This window comes from Aptenodytes patagonicus, chromosome 5 (assembly GCF_965638725.1).
Source record: "Aptenodytes patagonicus chromosome 5, bAptPat1.pri.cur, whole genome shotgun sequence".
NCBI lineage: Eukaryota > Metazoa > Chordata > Aves > Sphenisciformes > Spheniscidae > Aptenodytes > Aptenodytes patagonicus.
Genome location: NC_134953.1, coordinates 33721713 through 33746277, shown reverse-complemented (window position 1 = coordinate 33746277; position 24565 = coordinate 33721713). Strand labels below are relative to the sequence as shown.

The 24565-nt window shown below is 35.2% G+C and overlaps 1 protein-coding gene across 1 annotated transcript in view; it reads left to right on the top strand.

Moving 5' to 3' along the window:
• Positions 1 to 24565, top strand: part of CFAP46 (cilia and flagella associated protein 46) — a gene marked incomplete at its 5' end in the record, with an annotated part of 91877 nt that overhangs the window by 8500 nt on the left and 58812 nt on the right. Inside the window, 12 exons of the mRNA XM_076338020.1 lie at positions 5427 to 5550; positions 6954 to 7048; positions 7910 to 8017; positions 9022 to 9121; positions 11974 to 12072; positions 13479 to 13669; positions 15690 to 15918; positions 17115 to 17235; positions 18576 to 18699; positions 19625 to 19755; positions 22377 to 22522; positions 23066 to 23199. Coding sequence (XP_076194135.1) covers positions 5427 to 5550; positions 6954 to 7048; positions 7910 to 8017; positions 9022 to 9121; positions 11974 to 12072; positions 13479 to 13669; positions 15690 to 15918; positions 17115 to 17235; positions 18576 to 18699; positions 19625 to 19755; positions 22377 to 22522; positions 23066 to 23199 — 1602 coding nt within the window. The remainder of the gene's footprint in view (positions 1 to 5426; positions 5551 to 6953; positions 7049 to 7909; positions 8018 to 9021; positions 9122 to 11973; positions 12073 to 13478; positions 13670 to 15689; positions 15919 to 17114; positions 17236 to 18575; positions 18700 to 19624; positions 19756 to 22376; positions 22523 to 23065; positions 23200 to 24565) is intronic.

Sequence of the window (24565 nt, the reverse complement as noted above, 5' to 3'; positions counted from 1 at the left end):
TTATGTACTGAGCATGACGTCCCATGGTATGGAATGTCCCTTTGGCCAGTTTGGCTGTGCCCCCTCCCAGCTTCTTGTGCACCTCCAGCCTTCTCAGTCGGTAGAGCATGGAAAACTAAAAAGTCCTCGGCTAGTGTAAGCATTACCTAGCAACAACTAAAACATGGGTGCGTTATCAACTTTGTTCTCATCCTAAATCCAAAACACAGCACTGTACCACCTACTAGGAAGGAAATTAACTCTATCCCTGCCGAAACCAGGACAGATTGTTATTTGAGAGTTAAACCTCCCAACAAGGTGAATTCACAGAATATCTTTAAGTATTATGCAAAAAATTTAGAATTAAAAGTCTAATAATTTTTAGGGAAGAGATTAGTAATCTAGGGTTGGATAAAAATACCTGCCATATTTATGTCTGTCATAACTGAAATTTGTCAACTAATTTCATGTTTTATTTGGGAAATATGTAGGGTTTTCTGCATACATACTGTTCAGATGTGTGTATAGTGTAATTTACATGGAATTAAATAACTAATTCTAGTAAGAATCTTTAGCAATTGCTATTTCACTGAAGACAATTTGTGGCTGAAGAAGTACGTTGTAGTTATTTTCCCCATTTCAAGGATGTTCTTATTAAGCATGACTGAAAGTCCTTATTGCTTGTATAAGTAAATGAAAAATGCAACGTGATTAAATGTAATTTTAAAAGATAGGTACAAATACAGAGTTTTTAAATAGACATGTATGTTGTTACTTTCTGCTATAGCTGCTGGGTTTTAAGCGACTGAATAAATTAATACTTTTTGGTATATTGCCTTTAAATACATTTTTCCATAATGAGAATAGCAGAAAGGTACATGTTAACGTATTATGCAATATGCTTAAATAATTATCAGTGTATCTATTGAAAATATCCCTGTTCGTTTGAGCTATGTATGAGTGGTCTTAATCTGACTTCCCATTGCATGTTGAACGGTGTATATATGATGACAGCTGCACACTTATTTTTCAGACATCATCAGTGGGTTGTTCAGATGGTAGAATTTAAATATTATTGTGTTTAAACGTGGTCCCTCCTGCTAAGAAAAAATATGTGCGAAGGAGTTTTCTTCAGACAGAGTAGAGGGTTTTAGCAAAATAGTCTTGGAAACTATTTTCCTAGGAATATGGGATCCTAGTTAAAAGATTAGTTTTTCTTTAATTCTTTAGAATGTGAGAGCCTTTGACAATGGAGGTTGACTAAATTGCTTGAGTTAACAGTCCTGGGTTATAACAAAGCGTACATCTTCTCAGTGAAAGGCCCCTGGTTCTGCCATCTTCACAGAACAGTTGAGGTTGGAAGGGACCTCTCAAGATCACCTAGTCCAACGCTCCTGCTCAAACATCTTGGTACAATATAGTTGATATTTGTTGAGAGCAGTGTGTCTTTTTTTTATGGAGTGGCTACATATATTTAAGGCTGATACTGGCTTCTTTTGAGGGTATAATTGTATAAATTATGTGTGTGCCCAGATTATTGTGTCATTTTAATTAATCTAACTGGAAGGCTTAAATGATTAATTCCTTGATTTAGATTAGATGTGAAGCTGTGCTGTGGAAATTTAGATCAATGGTAAATAAGATGTATAAGGCATATGCTAATATAATCTGCTCGATGTCTCTGACAGCTGTTCACTAACAAGAAGAAATTTTATTGTTACGAATTCAGGCAAAAATAAGGTCCTAATGTTACTTTTGTTTAAATATAGTTGTAGGTTTACAGATCTGATATTCAGAGTTAGACCTTTTGGCAGAGTTTCACTTGGTTTTAGAATCATAGAATCATTTAGGTTGGAAAAGACCTTTAAGATCATCAAGTCCAACCGTTAACCTAACACTGCCAAGTCCACCACTAAACCATGTCCCTAAGCACCACATCTACACATCTTTTCAATACCTCCAGGGATGGTGACTCAACCACTTCCCTGTGCAGCCTGTTCCAATGCTTGACAACCCTTTTGGTGAAGAATTTTTTCCTAATATCCAATTTAAACCTCCCGTGGTACAACTTGAGGCCATTTCCTCTTGTCCTATTACTTGTTGCTTGGGAGAAGAGACCGACACCCACCTCGCTACAACCTCCTTTCAGGTAGTTGTAGAGAGCAATGAGGTCTCCCCTCAGCCTCCTTTTCTCCAGGCTAAACAACCCCAGTTCCCTCAGCCGCTCCTCATAAGACTTGTGCTCTAGACCCTTCACCAGCTTCGTTGCCCTTTTCTGGACACACTCCAGCACCTCAATGTCTTTCCTGTAGTGAGGAGCCCAAAACTGAACACAGTATTTGAGGTGCAGCCTCACCAGTGCTGAGTACAGGGGGACGACCGCTTCCCTAGTCCTACTGGCCACACTATTTCTGTTTTGTATGTTAAGTTTCTCTAAAATAAATGTAAAGAACAAAATTTAAAGCATCTGAGGTGATAGTATCTGATTTGCAATCTCTGATTGCAGTTCATATTTTACTGAAATACAAATTTTAAGAGAAAGAGATACCTGTTAGATAATTTCAAGTCTTTGCTAGTGAGAACAGATGTTTCTGGATTGAGCAGCACAAGTGGGCTGTCATGGTTTAACCCCAGCTGGCAACTAAGCACCACACAGCCGCTTGCTTACTCCCCCCGCCCCCAGCAGGATGGGGGAAGAGAATTGGAAGGGTAAAAGTGAGAAAACACATGGGTTGAGATAAGAATGGTTTAATAATTGAAATAAAATAATAGTAGTAGTAATAACAATAAAAAATTGTAATGAAAAGGAAAATAACAGAGAGAAATAAAACCCAAGGAAGACAAGCGATGCAAATGAAAACAATTGCTCACCACCAACCAACCAATGCCCAACCAGTCCCTGAGCAGCAGCCCCCCTGTCAACCTTCACCTCTAGTTTTATTGCTGAGCATGACATCATATGGCGTGGAATATCCCTTTGGTCAGTTGGGGTCAGCTGTCCCAGCTGTGTCCCTTCCCAGCTTCTTGTGCACCCCCAGCCTACTCGCTGGTGGGGTGGTGTGAGAAGCAGAAAAGGCCTTGACTGTGTGTAAGCACTGCTCAGCAGTAACGAAAACATCTCTGTGTTACCAACACTGTTTTCAGCACAAATCCAAAACGTAGCCCCATACTAGCTACTATGAAGAAAATTAACTCTACCCCAGCCAAAACCAGCACAGATATTCATAAGTCTATGGTCACTAAGGAAAAGTAATGTTAGAAAGCAACCTAGTCAACATGCAGACAGATTTATTGCATCTTCAGTATTTAATTTCAGTGAAAGAAACAGCAAATAATATCCAAAAACCTCAGTAAAAATAAATCACAAGAGAAATAATGTCGGTTGAGCAGAAAATTACTGTTAATGGGAAGCTTTAATACTTAGAATACACAGTGGAACTGAACCAAGGGTAAAGGTATCTATTTTCACAAGCTATTCCAAAAGTTGAAGACAAGTTCATTACATAGGTACTATATTGCTTCAAAAAACTAAACCTGACAGCTGACATCTGGAATAATCCTGAGAGATGATGTCTAGAGATATAGCACATACTTTAGGATTGCAAGGCAATTCAGGTGGGAAGGGACCTCATGAGATGGGTAATCCAACCTCCTGCTCAAAGCTGGGTCAGCTGTGGGGTCAGGCTTAGGACTTTATCCAGGCAGGTCTGGAAGCAGTCAAAGATGGAGACTGCACAACCTCTCTGAGCTGCAGCAACTCTGCTTGACTGTCCTTATGGGGAGAAAGTTTTTCTTTATTACCACTCCAAACCTCTCTTGTTTCAATGTGCACCCATTGTCACTTGTCTTCCTGCCATGTACCTTAGTAAAGAGCCTGGGTCCATCTTCTCAGTGACCTGCCTCCCTGTAGGCACATGCCTCCACGATCTACTGTCTGTGCTCCTGTTAATACAGCCCAGGATGCTGTTGGCCACCTTTGGTTCCAGAGCACACTGCTGGCTGGTGTTCAGTTGGCTGGCCACCAGGACCCCCAGGTTCTTTTCGGTAGATCTGCTTTACTGAATTTTTTTGAATGCTTTCACCAGGCAGAAGGCCTGGGAGACCTTTCTGGTGAAGACTGAGGCAAAGGCGGCATCAAGTCTCAGCTCTCATCTTCTAATTTAAAGATTATAAGGAATACAGAAAGTTAGAAGATACATATTTTTATAATACCTGATTCTGCTAGTAAATTAATTTGTTGTTGGTAATTCTACTTTTAGAACTGAACTGAATGGTTTTTTTCTGAAGCAAGATTAAAATGGAAGTCAAAAGAAAACCCACAATCAACCAAGTGCACTATCAGTACTATTATACACATTTGCATTATTACCAATTATTTGATAATAATTTGATAATAATTGGTAATAAATGGTGTATCAATATCAATGTATTACCATTCTTACATTTCCTGAGTAAAGCTGGAGCATAAACCTTGAGATATCTCTACTGAGAGAAACAGTTTTATGTGCAAAATGGAGTGTCCATGTAATTTTTCAAGGTCAGACAACCTTTTCTCAGAGATGTTTTGGTCTGCTATTCTACAGACCATTTCCAGTTCCTGTTACACTTCTGCCACAGTTTTTTCTGTTCTTTTTGTGAACTTTTCTATTTCTTTGGTCTATGACTGATGGTTTATTGCTATGCAGCATTTTCTTTATAAGCTGAAACTGGAGGGAAATAAAAAAAGTAAGTAACAAAACATTCCAAAGGGTGTGCTAAAGGTTATCTAGTATACCATGCATGCATAGTTTTTTTAATACCAAACATACTTTTGCTGAGGTATTGATGAGAACTAACAAGTGCACACAATGTGTTTGTGTTGTGAAACTAATGGTAGCATTTATTTTTTCTTACATTTGTATTTATTTTTTGAATAAGAATAATAATTATTATTGTTGTTGTTGTTGTTTTAATTAATTTCATGGAATCACGGATTCTTTTTCAGTTAAATCAGATAAAGTATTGAAAATCCAGTAGATATGTTGCAGTTCCCAACATGAATAGTTTTCTTTTGCTAGATGGCTTTGAAATACTAGCCTTTCCAGTAGGTAAGGGAGAATCTTAGAATACATCTCACAGAAATGTTTTTCTCATACAACGTTAAATAATTAATCATTTTAATTCCAGGTGTCCTGCTGAGAAAAGTTTTCACAAAAATCTCCTTTTCCAAGATTATTTTTGTGATCTGCAATAAATGTATGTTAACGGCTGTGTATATCCAGAAGAAACAAAGATGCAGAAGTTAGAGGATCTCTTTTGTGTTGAGTCAATGCTTTATAGCACCAATCGCTTGTACTGCTTTTAGGGGTGGTACCTTGAATATAAAGAGTCTCTTGAAAAAATATAAATAAGAATTATTTCAGAAAGCGTTAATAAATATTTAATACAAATATTTATTTGATCTGCAGAAATTTACTTGAGTGCTTCCTTGATGCTTCAAAACTGAAAGAAGCAAAAGAGTTTTCATCTACTGCAGCAGTCTTTATTAAGGACAACGTTCCAGATAAATACTCTCAAATATTTTCTCTAATGGTAATGTTGTAAAATATTTTAAACTCCCAGTAAGACAGGAGCTTTCTCTACATTTCATAAGATCATAGCTATAATTGTTAAATATGTTGTTTCCTTCATTTAAATTTTGTGAGCTACCAAATGATATAGTAGATATGCAGAGATTTTTACAATTTGTATATTTTTGATACTATAATCTAAAGAGCGCCCTACTGCTCTGTGTTATTTTAATACAACATAGTATCATCGGGATAACTGTTGCTAACCCTAAAACTTCTGTTTGGGAATAATTACTATTAACACTGAAGGTGTAGTGGGTGCAACTTAACCTGCCTTATGCCATTGAGCATATTTAGCATCTATTGACTTTTCTCATGCTGATAAATACTTAAATGACCCAGCTTGAACACTATAAATAGTTCTAGGAATCGGAGCATATGACAACAGTTCACACTTCTTGCGTGCCCTTAATCTGGGAAATAAGAGGGTGAAGGCTAATGTGGCAAAAGCAGAAATAGGCAAATAAAACTTGGAACTTGTTGCATACAGTCATATTTTCTTTCATTCTGTTACACTATTGTCTTTTTCTGTCCACTCTCAATCACTGCATTTCAAGACCATACGTTTATAATATAAAGTTCTCTAACATTTGAATTAAGAGAACCAACGTACAACCTTCCAGAGGTGCGATATTAATGAAACAATAACATTTAGGCAAGGTTGAAATGACTTTTGTATTTTTTAGAGGCAGTGTTGAGCAAAGCTATTTGACAGTGGCCTTAAACAGAAGAATAAAGTAGTTCTAAAATTGTACTTGGGCTATGTGTCTCAGCAGGGCTACAGAAGTATGATCCACACTATTGAGTGCTTTAGTAACAGCATAATTAAGTCCTGCAAAACTTATTGTTCCAGTACAGCTTAAGTAATCAGTATTGATTGCTACGGGCAGTCAGTGTGAGAGAGTCAGAAGGATGTGCACGTTTAATGTGTAACTCCACAGTTAAATTGAAGTAACTACAGTTTATTGTCATTTCTTCATAATATTTTTTGTTATATATAATTTATAGTTACAGATAAATTTGAATAGGGCTCGTTTCTCATAGCTGGATGAGATGATTTCAGAATGAGTACTATCAAAAGGTGTTATTAAAAATGCATTAATTAGAATTCTAACTCAGATGTTAGTTCCACATTAAGATTTCTGCTAATACTTCTGATCCTCACCATGTGAAGATTAGTATAGCTCTACTAGGTGATCTTTGTGGTATCTATGCAGAACAACATAGATTATTGTAGTAGCCTCACTGCCCTTAAAGTCCATGAAAAAGCCTACAGTCAACACACCTGCTTTATTTTAGCCCCGTTGAGTGTCTGTCCTTTGTTTGTTTATTTAGTCAATTAATAATTAAATTATTATTTTATAGGTATATCACAAGCTAATGGATATTGCCCAGGTAGAGAAGGAAGTACAAAATTCCATCCATTTTTCAGTTATTTATAAAATGCAGATGTTAAAATTGTAAGTATTAAACTGTATCCTTCCACTTGTACTTTGATGCTTGATAGTACAGAGGTAGGGTCAGATTCTGGTATCCAATATGCCAGTAGAAAAATCTACTGCAAAGATTAGTTTCTCAAACGGAAAATTATAATGACAGTTTGGGTAGTAACTGTCAGGCCTGTCTAGAGAACAGCCTCAGCTAAAAAGTGAGATAGGTCTTTGGGAAGGTAGGGAATAGTGTGTTGTACAGATATTCTCAGGTGAAAGAATTCAAGAGATTGAAAGACATTTTTGTATCCAACAGATTGTGGTTCTGTACACAGGTCATGTATAAGAGAGTAAAGATGAAGTGGGGAAATCACACCTAAAATATAATGCATGAATCGCAAGGATGGGAAGCATAATACTTTTTAAACTTTTTAAATTTTAAAGGCATAAAACAATTTTGAAAATTAGACTTCACAACAAAATCTCATTTAATTTTTTTTCAATGTCTCAACACTTCCTAATTTTAAAAGTATTAATTCTTTTCTTAGTAACAGTGGATTAATTTATGTTGACGTTATAGGAAAGGAGTTTTGCACACCATTTTTCTTCGTTTCTGGAATAAAATTTACTTTACCGTCTGAAATATTAATTCTTATGCTGGAATGTTCTTTCTGCTTTGTATCTGGCTGTCTCTGAGTAACTTTGGCATACTGAAGTAGATTTTGTTGACTTGATTTTTAAATTTTTTTTCTTTGATATTTCAAAATCCAGGTATTCCACTGACACATTGGACTAAGAGCCATCCATTCTAAAGTTAGGAGAGTTATTTCGAATTTTTAATGCAGTAATATTTCTTGTGAAAAATTATGATCAATTCCTAATATATTGCAGGCAGTGGGACACAAATGAATTTCCAAGTGATGCCACCGCAAATCTGAATTCTGTATACGTACTTTTGAAACAATACGATGTACCTCCAGCATCTGTTCTCAGTGTGAAGTGAGTTTCACTTGTCATAGCCCCGTGAAAGTTGATGCTGATTCTGCTTCCACTGAAGCCTGTCAAAATTCCCATTGACCTTGAAGAGAGTGAACTCGTACTTAGTTATAATAGTTTGTGTTGCGTTAATGCTTAGGTCATCTTAAAAAAAGACAAAGGTCCTATTAGGCTCTATTAAAGAACCCAAGATTAAATGTCTTCTTCCATATAGCTGTTTGTATAACGTGATTAAATCTTTTCCATAACCCTTTGTTGTTGATAAAATGAGATTTTTAAGAGGTCTTAGAATTGACAAGTGCTTTTCAGACTTTAGTTCATTTTTAGCTTTTCTTGGGGCCCTTCCCAATTCTTCAGCATAATTTTGAAATGCAGGCTAAACTGAACTCTCTATTCCAGTAGTTACATCACAGCTGTTACCTATGGAAGTAATATTACATTTTTACTTGTTAAGGTCAATGTTCTTTGATGATATCCAGGTATCTCATTACTTCTCCTATCCCAGACAGTACACTGTGCTCATTCGGTTATTTACGGAGATCCAAACATTTAGAACACCGTCTCCTACTGTGTGTGTTCTGTGTTCTTAGTTCCTGAATAAAACAGTCAAATCCATCGGTCAGTGTAAGTTGTGTGCCAGTTGACTGCATTGCATTTACAGAATTACCTGCAATCTTTGTTTGCTATTTCACCATCTTTGTGCTGCATACATTTCATTCTGTATTTTTGATGTTCTTCAGGAACAGTTTGTGCAAGACTACAGTAGAAGTATGGTAATTATTTTCCATAAACAGATGAACTTTTGTATTTTTCATGTAGCCAACTATAATCTTTTTCCTTTTTCCTTGTTAACTGTGAGCATTACTAGTATAATCACATCCTCTAATATTCAGATGACTTCAAGGTTTTCAGATATATTGCACAAAGTTACTTTTATATAGTGTTTTTCTAATTCCATAAAAGAGCAATACCAGATTCTCTGAAATGACATTTTTCTATTTTTGAAGGATTCCTTTGATTCTGGAATTAGCTCGTTTTTCTATGAAAGTAAACTGCATTAAGCTCGCATATGATTGTATACTTGATTTGAAGAGAGCTGGGATTACTGTAAGTATTAATTATGGTTGGTTTGGTTTTTTTTTTACAAACACACCCCCACACACCCCCCATTGTGATTATGCTTTAAAAATAATACTGATGGTTCTGGGATCTTCTGTCCATCTCTGTGTTGTTTATATATTCATTAATCTAAATAATTACTTGCATAAGTGGTCTATTCCTAAATGAGAGAGAAGATGTAAGGTCAGAAGGTAGGGTATAGGTAGAATAGGGTAATTAGCAGTGCAGTTAGTTTTGGCAAATAAATGTTAACTGTAAATTTTTGCCTATGTTTTTTAAATGTTATCTGTGGAACAGTTTGATTGGAAGTTAAATGCTGCCTGCAGATTTCGAAGATTTAATCAGTTTACCCATTGAGATTGTAATTGGTCACCAAGATGTAGGCTCTAAAAGCAGTTAATGTTACATACATTCACTTTAGTCTTCATGAGTACAATATCAACCTTGCAGAACAGCATATGAATTCTACTTTTGATGAGGAGAAAACAGAACATTTGTCTGGAGCGTGATTAGGGGACTGACAGAAGGAGTTCAAGAAAGCTTGCCAAAAAAAAAGCCCCAAAGTTGTTAACTTTTCTGGAAAGTAGGACTTCAGCAGTATAGTTCTGTCATTGGAGTGAGAAATCCAGAGAGGTTGTGCCACAAACTGCACTCCCTAGTCCTTTCCTTTGTGTGGATCCTTTCTGATAGTGTTTGTTCCTACAAATTTCTCAGTTTCCTTTAGTGAGAATGATTCATTTTCCAGCAAACTATTATTTGATTTGTTATTTGCTAACATTTAATAATTTTTTACTCTTCTGTAGTATTTTTATTATGTTACTGTAGGGGTATTCTTAGATTAAAATTTTGTGTGGTCTCCCTAATAACTGGTCTTTCAACGTATGTGTCCTTTTTGATTCTTATGTCCAGCTGGCTCTGAGATTTGTTTTTTCTGTTCCTTCCCCCTTGTCGTGGTTTAACCCCAGCCGGCAACTAAGCACCACACAGCTGCTCACTCACTACCCCCCTCCAGTGGGACGGGGAGAGTGTCGGAAGGGTAAGAGTGAGAAAACTCGTGGGTTGAGATAAAAACAGTTTTAATAATTAAAAATAAGAAAATAATAATAATAAATTGTAAGGAAAAGAGGAGAAAAAAAAACCAGAGAAAAATAAAACCCAAGAAAAGATAAGTGATGCAAATGAAAACAATTGCTCACTACCAACCAACCAATGCCCAACCAGTCCCCGAGCAGTGCCACCCCCCCCGCCCTCCAACCTTCACCCCTAGTTTTATTGCTGAAATTGATGCCATATGGCGTGGAATATCCCTTTGGTCAGTTGGGGTCAGCTGTCCCAGCTGTGTCCCTTCCCAACTCCTTGTGCACCCCCAGCCTACTTGCTGGCGGGGTGGTATGAGTAAGAGAAAAGGCCTTGATGCTGTGTTAAGCATTGCTCAGCAGTAACTAAAACATCCCTGTGTTATCAACGCTGTTTCCAGCACAAATCCAAAACATTGAAAACAAGTACACCTATTGAGAAACAGAACTGTTCATCACTGTATTCAGAAAATCAGTATCTTTTTCAGATACAAAAATGTATGAAAAAGTGCCTGGTTGTGTTGTGATCCCCATGAGTAAGTTTTTAGTTATCTGAAATGTGCCTTTCAGGAAATATGTGGCAAATACTGCCAAACAAATTTCAAAATGTATTTCCAAATTTCTATTATAATGATCCTACTTTGAGTTACTTGTAATATAAATTTTACTTATCCTCACTGAATTTTTTTTATTCCAGGTGTCTGCTTCAGGCCCATTTTTTCTGAAAATTTCCCACAAGTCTAAAATCATACACAATTCCATAGCATTCCACTGGAAGATGTGTTTAAATCCCCTAGATCAAAGATTCACAAGGATTTAGTTCGAGTATTTGTATAGACAGTAATAGCAAGTATCCCTTCTGCAGCAGCAGTAGAGAAGCCTTGCTTCTATCTTAACCTTCTCTTCTCCCTTAGAGTTAGTGGGCGTTTAAGTGACCATCTTCAGATTGCCCGGCATTGTTTTGACAGTGACCTCTTCGTGGTAGAGCGAGATAAATATATATCAAGTTCCAGTTCCTTGGCTTTTGCCAAATACTGACAGATTTCTCAGCCATAACATGAATTCCATCTCTTTATGTATTTGTCATTACATGATAGTGGCAGTTCTGCATTGATCTAAGTTTTTCAAGATTTCATCTGTTTTCCGGTCATGGGGATGTTAAATTAACAAAGGTCATGCTGCGTGATTTGGTAATAGTTCATAATGAATGATGAATGGAGATGCTGTCTGGATTTTCCTACTGCACCATATGAAACCAAATACAAAATATCTTAGATGATCCATACATATAATTTGTATGATTTAATAGCCAGATCTTTCCTGAGGTGTTAAAAATCTAACCTCTTTCTTCACTTAAAAGTTGCACTACCCATCAAGATGAATCCTTTCTGTCTTGACTAGCTCTCCTTTATTCCAAGCATGTACATTTTTAATAACGTTAGTGAGCAAGAATCTACTAGAACTGAAATCAAATTACAATATAGGAAAAATTAAATGTACACTGGTTTTCTTATTGCAATGTCTGGCAATGAACAACTTTAAAAATCCTGGTAAAGTTATTTTGCATCTTTGGCTTAGTAAGAAGTGACTGCTGTTCAAACAACAAATTCTACTCCCTTTTTATTGTTTCAGTTAATTAGCTAGTACAGTGGGATTTTCAGTAAGAAAGTACAGTGCTGTATTAGTGTAATTGCATGGGTTTAATCTTCATTGTGTTCCTTTTTAATTATTAAAATTAGCATTTTGTATATTAATATTTCATAGGAGCAAGGGAAGCTTATTGAAATAGAATGCCTGGAATGTGAATATGAAATTAAAAAAATTGGCACTAAAATTGTGACTTACACCAAAGGAATTGTTGAGGTATGTTCTTTAACATTAATTTTGAGAGAAAAGTAAAAGTTTTAATTTGTTAAATACGGAAAATTGCATTGGACTTGTGTATCTTAATTACATTATACTGATCAGAAATTCTTTTAAACTTTATATTCTTTCTAATTGGGCTGCCAAGAAGAAAACAGGGAAAAATAAACAACAGTTGTATATTTCTTCCTTAAGTCTTCTGTCTGACTATAAAGTTTCATAATATATTACCTTCCAAGAGTAAAGATGGTAGCATTGAGGCATACAAAGGCAACACTCTTGTTTTCATATTTTACATTTATGGGAGGTGTTTTCATAGAATATCTCGAGTTGGAAGGGACCCATAAGGATCATCGAGTCCAACCCAACTATTATTGCATGTTATGGGTGATCTTATACAAATTCTTAAGTCAGAGAAATGCAGATTATTCCTGATAAATTGTCACACTGAGGAGGATTTTCGTAGATTTCTATAGTCAGTTGACTCACTTAAAATTCAGACCATCAAAAGTAGAAGCCTAAATTGTCAATATTGTCAGTGGGATTAGATAGATGCCTACAATGGGCAATTTAGAATAGCTATTAGAGGCACCTAAAGTTCCTAAAATGGGAAGTATGAATATGCTTCATGGAAATCAATAGTGTTAGTGCATAAACTTACTCCTATCTATGCCCATTCTCATTTTGGGGTTCTGAAATTCCATTCACCTTTTGAAAAAAAAATTTCGTTAATTCCTCATAATATGAAACACTGCTAATACTACTTAAATAAAAAATAGGATATTTAGACATTTAGGTATTTCTAAATATTCCTACCACAGTGTATGCAGTTGGAGAGTTTTTTTGTTTGATTTTTTTCTTTTTTCTTTTTTTTAAATCGCATAACCTCTAAAAAGAACCTAATAATTAGCAAGTGTCTGTTACTGTAGGTAAGGATTTGCTTTTAGATTTAATAGGAACCAAGTTTAATTGATAGGAACCAAGATTTAATTTAACGGCAAATCCCATTCATAATATTTCTTTTTTTCCTCTCCTACACTGCATTTGTAGCTTAGTATAAAAAAAAAAAGAAGCTAAGCCTTCTGAATTCACAAATATTTCACAATTATCAATTTCTGTTTATAATAAGAAAGGGAAATAGCTGACAGACTTCTGCCTGAAATATGTAGTAGCAGCATGGAGTACCTGAAAGAAATACTCCTTAGTTGTCAATGCCTATTTAAAAAAAAAAGTTTTTATTAAATGATTTTTTTAAAATTACTAAAAAACCCACAAAGTTTCTGAAGTCTGCTGGCTGAGGGACTGCTTTTTGTTGGAAACAGCCCTAAGATTAAAATTTGGAGGAACATGTAAGAAGTTGTATCCATTAAATGCAATATATGCCAATTAATTTTTCATTTGTGTAGGCTCAGCTGGAATTGATAAAAAATCTTGAGTTAACCTTAAAACATGCAGTTCAATTGGGAGATCCTGATGTGATTCAGGTTGTTTGTACAACCCAGTGGAATCTGTGCTTACCACTACTACAACACAATTTGCATCAACATGTGCGAAAGCCGTTGATATCAGTTGCTAATGTCCTTGAAGAGATTGACAGGTAACTTTCTATGCTGTGTACTTTTTTATTTGTTACTTTGAAAGGTCTAATGACCGAGCATCAAACTCATTTAAAAGCTCAAGCTCTATGATGTCAAGTGTCTTTGAAAATTTTCCACTAGCTTGTAATAAATTAACGTCTACCTATTGTGTACATTTCCTCATTAATCATTTAAATATAGGTTCCTTTCAGGCAAAATCTCACACTGTTTAATGGCCTATAGCAAATATTGAAATTTGCCAGGAACTGAAAGATACTATAGTTAATCAAAATTATGTGAGAAAATTCCAAAGCTGCAGTACGAGTAAGTGTGTTGGAATGTGGTTTAGAGGCTTGTATTAACATCACTTTTGTTGGTTAAAAACATACAATTAAAAAATTACTTTTAAAAAACATCATGGCTTCTGTATTACTTATCAAATAAGACACTTCTTGCAAGATACTATTTTTGTATCTTTGGTGATACTTCTTTTTAATTGAAAAACCTACTGTATTAAGAAATTGTAGATACATCCTTCTGTTTGCTGTTAATGCTGTACTTAACCTTAAGCACCTAAATAGCTTCACCTTTTTCGTTAATTTGCGTGGAACAAGTAAACCTTAGTATGTGGTACTTAGTTAAGTTTGGACCTATACATATCAGACTAATAAGAACAAAGATCATAACTTTTGTAGTAGAGCTAATTACAATCGACATAATCTGTCATTTGAGCAGAATGGTAGGTGGTTTCTGATAAAAGTATTACAGAGGAAGGTGAGGAGTATCTTTTCAGTGTTTTTAAAATGTAATTTTTTAGTTGCATAAAGAGGAAACAGAAGCCTGAAGAAGCAGATATACCCATGTATAAAAACACTGTGTTGTATTACTATACTGTTATTCAAGCATTTCTTATGCTTTCCATATAAAGAGTGCAATATCAGCATATGTGACTTTGATATTTATACTACGTCAGTAATGACAATTTTTCTCTAAAAGCTTGCAGGTTAGGGTTTTTTGGGGGTTAGGGTTTTGGCTTTTGTTATCCGTGTATTCCTAACAATCCAGTAGACTCAACATCAGCTCTGAGGTGGTACTGTCACTAGAGATTGACTGAAGTCACTTGTCCCTATTAATTTGCCTGTCTTCATTTTTGTTTTGATTGTAGCATTAATTGTAACTACTTTGGTCAGCAGTAAAAGGGTGATACTTGCTCAGTCAGGTTAGCTCTAATGTGGACATACATTAGTTCTTTGGCATGACATTTGATAGCCTTGAAAACCTTCCTTCTGTTCTATGTTTCATAACATTGCTTTCATTTATCTGATATTTTGTTTTTCTTCCTGGAAATAATCTAAAGTAGCATGTAGAGCTCACAGCTGTCATGAACAGCTTCCTGAGGCAGGTGATGGATAGGGAGCGTAGTGTGCCTGAGACTGGAGAACATGGCAGTCTTCACTGAAAACATACTGACTTCATAATGTGGTTTCAGCAACACTGGGGCAAAGACACTGCCTACAGTGAGTGTGTACGCCTATGGTGAACCAAATCTTTAAAAGTGGTGAGCAAGTACAATCAGGGCTAGAGTTTTAGAAGTATTAGCTTCTACTTAAATGTTACAAACAGAGAGTGAACTGTTACCAAAAGGGGCCATTATCCAGTACACCGTACTTTCTCTGGGAGTTAATAAATACTTTTGAAAATCTGTTCACTTGATTTGGATACCTAAGTGGTAAGTTCAGTGTGGTACTGAAGAAGAGTTCTGCTAATACACAAAGATCAGTTAGTCTACAAGATGTGTTGCTTCCTCATGGCTGTGTTTTCTCATGCAGGGTTAATGGAAGTAAAATGCAGTTAAATTTTAAGTTATTTTATTAAAAAGGCATGATAGTGAAAATGAAAGAGACAAGTTAAAAAGGGAATATCTATTTTCATACTGGAGTCACTTTTAATTATTGAGTTTCACTTTCGGGTAATTTTTAGGGTCTAAGAATTTTAGTTTGCCTCATTTTAACAGTTTACATTTAAATTCATATTCCTTAGCATGTTGGTTTTGTTGCGTTGCCAAGTTCATATGGAAATAGCTCGTATTGAAGAAGATGGGGATAGAATAGAGGCTGCTGTGGAACATTTGCAAAAAGCTATACATCTAAACAACAGTGGGCAGTATCAAGAACATCTAAGATTGACTTTTAACCGTCTTCGTTTGTGCACTATGCTGTATAAGTCACCTGAGCGCCTAGAGGATCGGGCAGTAATGATGATTGAACAGGTAATGATGAAGAATAAGGTCAGTAGCTGAAATAGGTTTGCTTATTAAATTCTGGCAGAGGAAAGCCAGCTGTTTAGTAGAACTGCATATTAGTAGAGCCAGCATCAGCTTGCTTTCAGCAAATTGGCGTTGGTTGGATGCCTTGAAAAACTCTCTTGAATTCTCTCTATGGGGTCATGCTGCTTCACACTCTGAAGATTGCGATAGAGAATTTTTTCCAGTTATGTTCAAAGCTTGTTTCTTGGAGGGGAGACGGGAAGTTACTCATTAGCAAAAATATCAGCAAAAAAGAAGCCTATTTATAATTGTCAACAATTAAGATTTCATTGCATGGAACAGTGTTTTAATTAATGAGAGGAGCAGTGGCCAAATGGCTAAACATCCTAGCTGACTTTGAGATAAATCAGTATTATGTCATACTTACAAATGATGCTAAATAATATGATCTAAAGTCACAGTGTAGTCATTGTTAAGAGTTACTGCATCTAATTCTGTTGTGGTGCCTCAGCACCTGAACAAAAATCATATTGGCAACTGATTGTTAGTTGGCTAAAAGAAATTTCAGCTATACACCATTTTGGGACATTCACAGAAATTAAGATGTGTTCACTGAACCTAAAATCGGTACTGGAAAACTGCTGGTGAGTTGATATGTCTATTGTTAAGACAAAGAAAAGTAAAGATTTTTTTGTCTAGTTTTAATGTTTTTCCATGCAAGCTTACTCATTTAAATGTTATTTTAAAAAAAGCACTTACAGCTCCTCTGACTTTGGCTAATTCTGAGTGGACTAGGAATTTTTTATATTTTGTAGCAATTCCTAGTTACTGCACAACGGATATGTTACTGTTGGTTTCTAAATAAATACTGTTCTTTATTTAAGAAAGTATGACATAATGACAGGTTATGCACTGAGGAATATACTGTAAAGATCCATGAGGAGCATGAACAGTACTTTGTTTTCAGTTATCTTTGATGTATTCATGTCAAGATCAACCAAAGTTCTACAGTCACTTTCAACAACAATAATACTGCAGAATGATGTGTAAGATAGATGAAGATACATAATTCCTGTAGGGTTTTTTTTGGTAGTACCAAGTTCTATGATCTGCATTCTGCTATGTTTAGTAAATAAGATATATAAATAGGAATATAATAAAAATGAACCTTACAACAATTAGTTCTTTTCTTTACGTAGGCTAAAAGGGGAAAGCAGAAGGATAATGTGAGGAAAAAGAGGTCTCTTCTGGTAAATGCAGGTCTTGCACTAGCTCCTGATTCATTTCAAATAGTCCTTGACAGTGAAAATGAAACTAAAGGTAATGTACGTATGTGTGACTGAAAGTTACTATACTTGACTTTGCTTTGCACAGTCTTAAAGGTTGGACATAACATCTAGTGGCAACATGTAGAGAATACTGCAGTACAGGTGAAGTGACAGTTCTGCTGAATTCTGTGGCAAAGCTCCTACCGATTTCATTAGGGATCTAAGATTTATATTGTGATACTGGAAGAGGAAATGTTAATGTTTTCCTCTCTGAATTCATCTGAATCTTATTGCTGTGCTGTAGTGTTCTGTAAGTTGTGCTGTAATTTTATTTTCACTGTTTGCAAGTCCTGAATGTTCTTGCCCAAGGTCAGTTTTAAGTGGTATTTTCAGAAGTTTCACCCCATAATATTCTGTGTTGATTACATACAATATTGGGTATTATACTGAACAATTTCTGTCAGTTGATCTATGTGTATAGTTAGGTAACACAACCTTATCATATGTTGGATAATGCATTGCAAAATATTTTTAACAAGAATGGTAAGACACTATGCCTACTCTTTTCATTGTAAGTGAATGTAGGTGAACCTGCTTATATATATATTTTAAAGCCCAAAATAGTTTATATGTATTTGCTGCTATTATTTGGCAAATTTTTTGAGGATCAAATTAAAACTTACTCAGTCTGCATTATGGTAGGGACCATCACTTAGTGATGTACAAACTCATTGGATTTCCCAGTCACATCAAGTTACTTGTATTCTGATGCAAAGCATCTCGTCTATGTCATTACACTGCAAAAATAATCTCTTTTTGATGTATCAGTACGACTGGAGTAATTTTCTACCTCAGGGGGCCAGCTTATTCCTCCCTTGCATCATTTTTCTGTGTTGGTTATTTCTTTGTTTAATATTTTTGCCCAATATCTTGTTGACTAAGTAAAACAAAAGTCAGTATTCTCAAATTAAAACAAAACAGCAAACTTCAATATTGATTGAAAATGTGTTTGATAAGTGTTCTTAAAATTCGGCATGAATGTGAACTTTACGTATTACTTCATCCGTTTACTCTGAACTGAGGCTAATTAGAGCAATGCATGTCCTGTCAGAAAAGAGGTGTACTTGAGATATTTGGGGGCCAAACAAGCATAAATCAGTTTTTGTATGGGACAACTATATCTGACGACATAGGAAAAACAGAATAGATGCTGGTGGGGTGTGGTTTTTTTCATGATGGTTGGTTGGTTTTGGGAAAGCTTGAAGGACTGAAAAAAGGGCTGGATTTCAAGTGTTTCAGGAAGTAGTTATGAATCAAACTGCATACCCTTCATGTGGATTTTTTCATCTCTAACACTTAAAAATTGCCTTAAATTCCTTTTTCTTTGCTAAGTTTCCTCAGGTAAAAGTAGGAGTCAAATAAGCTACCTCCGTGCAAAAGCACAACATCATATTAAAAGTGTGGAGAAAGTTGATGAACATTTGAAACACTTAAGAAATGAAAATGACAGAGAGAGGTAATTACTGTAGACAAGAAGCATCTCTTTCGTCTTGTGTAGAGGTCTCTCTAATGGGAAAGTTGCTTCTTGCAGCTGTTAAGTTACTTGATGATACCTTGTAAGATGCTGAATACTTCAGTCAGACCTGGCAGAGCATTTAAACATGTGTTTAACTTTATGTCTGAAAAGTTCCATTACATTCACATGCTATGCATAATTGTATTCTTCCGCTGTTTCTAATCCGCTCTTTCACATACACACATGAACTCACCTATTCTATTGATATGAACTGAACACACAGAAGAACGAGTGGATACACTCAAGCACGATGTACAATTGAAACTGCTGAAGTGTCTTATTAGGTCCTTCTACCACATCGCATGCTACAACTTTTTTCATAAAGAAGTGAAGTAGTCCATTCTGAGAGTCAGAAAGATTAATCTGTAGGAAAATCACAGGTTTTGTTTTGACTATTTGTATATCATTTTATCATTCTTTATTTAAAAGGAGTTGTTTCCTTTTTTTTTGCTGCACTAAAAATTCCTGTGATGAAGTTTAAACTAAATTGTTTTCTAAAAAATTCTAAATCCAAACTTGTTTTCAAGACTTATTTTGAAATTCTCAACATCAGTTCTGAAATATTTAGTTTAGTTTATTTTATAAGATAGATAATTAGGGGTGTCACACACATTTTGAAATTTCAGTATAGTTACTATCCAAAACAAGAATTTTGTTCCCTCTTGATATGCTGAGGGGATTTTTTTTTTCAATTAATAAATAGTGTTATCTTTGCTACTGATAAGAAGTCTCCTTTATTAATTTTTATTAGATTTAAAATTTTATTTATGATGGCCATCATTTACATGATTTTTTTTGTCGATCCTGAAGTGTGGAAGATAATCCTGCTTATAAATTAATTTTATGTATGCTTTTTCTTTGGTAGAATTATACTTTGGGCAGATTTGGCAAAAGTTGCACGTAAACAAGAAGTATGGGATGTCTGCCGTGCAGCATGCAGATTTTGTCTCTTGTATGATGAAACTTTGTTTAGGAGGGTAACAAAACCTAAAAAAAGTAAGTGAACAAATTCTTTTGAATGTTGTAAGAGGAACTTTTTCCTCATTTATTAGAGTTACTTGAAGGAGTCAGCCAATATTATTATTTTCTTCCCTCCTGTTCCCAGAGTTCCCTGAGACTCTTGTCTGTCACTGTGTCTTGGCATACATGGAATATTCTTTCTACCTCCGAATCTAGAAATCAGTCAATACATTTTTCTGTTGAAACCATACTTTGCCTTCAGAAGTGTTTCACCAGTGCTAAAGAAAAGTACTTACATGAGATGTATCTACCGATCTAAGAAAATAGGTTCATTCCCTAATGGTCATCTAGGTCTGTATTATCCATCTCTGTCATACTTAATTACCTGAGGAAGCTGAAGAAAAATGGATTATCAGTCACTTTGTATGAGGCTCATGTGGTAACATTTTTTACCCTTTATGCCCTTACTAGTGGTTCCTCTGAGGTATCCAACATGGTTTGTGCCTTGTTCCTTGAGGGTCTGCTGAGAACCTACCACACACGTTAAAAGAGTTCTTAACTCCGGGAAAGAGCACTTTCAAACCACTAGCTGCTTGCTGACTTTTACGTATCTCTGTTAAAGTTTTTTTTTGCCTGGGAGTTCGTAAAACTCACATTTAAGAATAGATGAAATTCTAGTATACACCCTGTTGGCTAGTTTTTTTCTCTAGCCAATGTTAATTGAGCCTATTCCACATTTTTTCTCTAGATTGTTTCCAAGATCCACTTAAAATAGGGCATTAATTTACCTGTTTTCTTTCACAAGTTTTGCATCTCTAGACTAGCCATGTTTCATCTTTCATCTCTTTTCCAAACTAAAGGGAAAAAGAAGCACTTACCAGAAACTCAGGGCAGCCATGCACCAAAAGCATCATTAATAGGAACTGGTATGTTCTTTTTTTCTTTCATAAGTTTTGCATCTCCAGGGTAAAGGTGTCTTTCTCATGCTCTGAATGTTTACAGGGCTTTAAAATTCTATCTGTGTCAGTCTAAACACGTTTCCTGGGTAGGCAGGAGACCAAGACATCTCCGTTCAGAAGTGTTTCAAATGGTTCAATCAAAGTTTGTTACGAGGTTGCTGAAGTTGGACAATGCTTTCAGAGGTAGACCTGCTTCAGAAATCAAACAATAACTGTGACCTTGCTGAAGGTCTCCATTCTCAAGAACTGTAGAGTGGCCTCCTGGAAACCCATTCATACTTTCATTGAGTGCTGCATGTTTCTGTAAATGCAAAGGAAACAATGCTGCATTTGGTGGAGCAGTTGAAGTAGTCTATTCCGGGCAGTTTCCAACTGTGGGAATACTACTTGTAGTTAAATGAAATGTGAATAAGCTTGTAGATACTCAAGGCAGGAAGAGAAATTTATGATTGGCTGGAGTTCTCTGGGAACTGCTGGCACCGTTCATTTTCATATACAACTTAATTTTTCTTTACTATTACTAATTCTAGGATTAGTGGGTGAGAAGAATGAAAGGTTGTCTTTATATATATTGAGGATAGGGCAAAGATAATTGTTGTGGTGTGAAGACCCTCTACAGAGGCTTGCTGGGTTCTCAGGCCTGAATAAAGGCAAATAGTTGAAGACGTTCTAGAGTTACAGAAGAAGAACATACCAGTTCCTATTAATGATGCTTTTGGTGCATGGTTGTCCTGAGTTTCTGGTAAGTACTTCTTTTTCCCTTTAGTTTGGAAAAGAGATGAAAGATGAAACATGGCTAGTCTGGAGAAAGTAAATACGTGTGATAGGTCTAGGAACCAGGAGCAATCCAGTCAAATTATCAGACTGTAGGTTTTAAGAAAATAAAAACATTACTTTTTAACAGAAATTAAAAGGTTATTTTGGAATAATGAATATGATTTAAAAAATTAGACAAAGACTAGTAAGTTAGATTTATCGAAGAGTATTGAACTTGATGGGTCGAACAGAACCTCTGGTTCAGGAGATTGCTTGGATGCAGATTCTGAAAAACTGTGAAGATAGGCCAGGAAAAAAAGTAGCTTTGTGTATCCTACTTTTTATGCCTTTCCTCAAACACCCACCATTGGCCAACAATGTAGACGGAACCCACTGTGACAGCTTTTATGCTCTTACTTTTGTATTTATATTAAAATAATCTTGGGCCTTTCTCTTCATTATTAAACCAAAGATAAATAATGCTATTTTTCTCTTTATTGGTGTGTATGTTGCCAGAAAGTCAACCCCATCCATGATTTAAACACTGAGATTTTAGCCACTACATAATGTCCAGTGCTCCACTTCCATTGAAGCAATAAAATTGAACTAGAGGCTATGGGTTATATTCATATTAATGTAATTTCAGTATGCATGTTATGACTGGAGCAAGTTATTTGCTGCAAATACTGAAGTTTATGCACAAATGCAGCACAATCACAGGTAACCAATACCTCAGCACTGCTTGAGAAGAATGGGGTTTGAGTGCAATAAATTGTACTGATGAAAAAAAAAAAGGGAGTGAAATAATTTTAAGTCTGTACTTGTTAACTCTTTCTTGTAGATTTAAGAATGTGTAGGGAATTTTAAATTTTAAAATGAAGGTGGGTTTTTTTCTGATTTGCCTGGTTATAATAATGGTTTTATTTATTTATTTATTTTTAGCACAGAAGAAGAAAGCTAGTACAACTATGATGGATGATGATCAAGGTGGCAGCTTACCAGGAGAATCATTACTACCTGCTAAATCCTTCTCTTTTGAAAGAGATTTACTGAGAATATTAGCAGAAATAAGATTCATTAATGCAGAGGTAAATAAATTACACAGCTGTCATTCATATTTGTTTCATTTAGTTTTGTTTTATGTATGATTTTATGTATAAATCTTAAAGCACTGGAATTTTGAGTTTAATTAATCCTGTCTATCTCCACAGGAACTAAAGGAAGTAGTAGTTTCATGAAGCATCTTTATCAAAATACCGTGTGAAAGTAACTATAGCAATAATTTCACTGCAGGTGGTGATAACACTTTTTTACAAGGGATTCTATTGTAAATGTTTGATGTGTGACACATTTCTGGATCCTTAAAGTTCCAGCATGATTAAAAAATATATATTTATATAATAGATATATTTTTTTCTTAATGAAATTATTTAGTAAAATTAGCTGTAGACAATTGGAAGGTTATGAAGTATTTTACATTGTATTTCATATAGTTGTACAGACCTGTACAACATCTGGAAAGCATTTTGTATTTTTTAATTTTTGAAGAGGTAACAACACTAATACTAAGTCACAGTCTGTTTTCACAATGATAACCTGCGTAGAAAATTTATTTCTCTGTATCTTTCCAGGCAACTGTTCATTTATTAAGATTGCAGGGAATTGAACTGAATGATCATGCTGTACCTCCAGAAGATACAAGCCAGTATCATCCAGGATATGTTTCATGTCTTCCTGAAAGTGATCCAGAATGGAAAACATACAGGTGCTTTTCTTTAATATATAACAAGACCTAGGAACTCTAGCAGATTGTTATTATCACACACAGATGATAATTGCAAAAGTTATTTCTTCTTAGTAAAATTCATTGTCACTAGATGCTTCATATTTTTAGGTAGTCATGGTAATGGGAAAAGGAAAAGAATCTAAAAAAAATCGTTTGAAATAATTTTTCTTTAGTTTGCTTTCATTCTGGAGTATTCTTTTTATTTTTCATTTAACATTTATTTCTCTGAAACTAGAAGCTATTATCCCAACCTTAAAAACTATTAAATCTGTGTTATATTGACATTTAGACCATGAGATTCTGTATTTAAAAATATATTTCCCCAAATCAAAAAACTCTTTGTCTGGCTTTATAGCTCCTATAACTATAATGATGTCTGAGTACCCGAATACATACAATGAATTACTTCAGTTTGCAAAACCAGTCTGTTCCATTCAGTCAACTGAAATGAATAAGGGAGAGTAGAACATAGCAAGTATATTTTTTTTTCTGGTCTCACGCGATTATTTCTTGCGAAGGAGGAGAGGAGGGAGAATTTTGAAGATGATGTTTAAACTCTCTTCTGTTCACATTCATACTGATATTAGCCTTATTGTGACAGTGGTCATGTCCTGAAAGAGTAGGATGTCAGAGTTGTGTCCCTAAGTCTGTTCATTAAGTCTGAAGATTAAGTAAAGTTTCTCACACTGTCTGCTTGCAAATGTTCAGTAAAACAGGAAAAAGTATAAACTGATCAGAACCAAGGGACAAAGATGAAGATTCTGTTCCAGAAGTTGCTGCTAAGCTGTTTTTGAGTGTATCCAATTAGATTAAAAACTTGTAGGCAAAAAGCACTTTGATCTACTCTGTCCTGTACCATTGTTGACATAGTAATACCCTGTGTCAGTTTGTGCTTTTGGTTTTGTGACTTAACCATGGCCATTCTGTATGGTCATTCAAGACTGTATTTTTAATATTGCTTTTTCTAAGTAATGGTACATCTCGATAAGAAAAAAAAAAGAAATAAAGTTATTGAAAGAAAGTTATTGCATGGACTATGAAAAAGATGTTATTCTATTAAAAATTAATTTAGCATTTCAGAACATCTGGAGATATCTTGAGTGCAAGAACACATGCAGTTGTTAAGTGAAGAACACTCCTCCTTAACACTTGAGTTGAATGCCTTACTTGCATCTGTATTCAAGTAGAGCCCTGTCACGGATATGTAATGTTTTCTAGCACTGATGTGTGGATTCACACATGCATTGTAAAAAACCATGTGGATGAAGCATGAACTAAAGCCACTATTTTTTAAGCTAATAGCATTTGAGTGTCAGAGACTATTCATTTTATGTTGAAACTAATT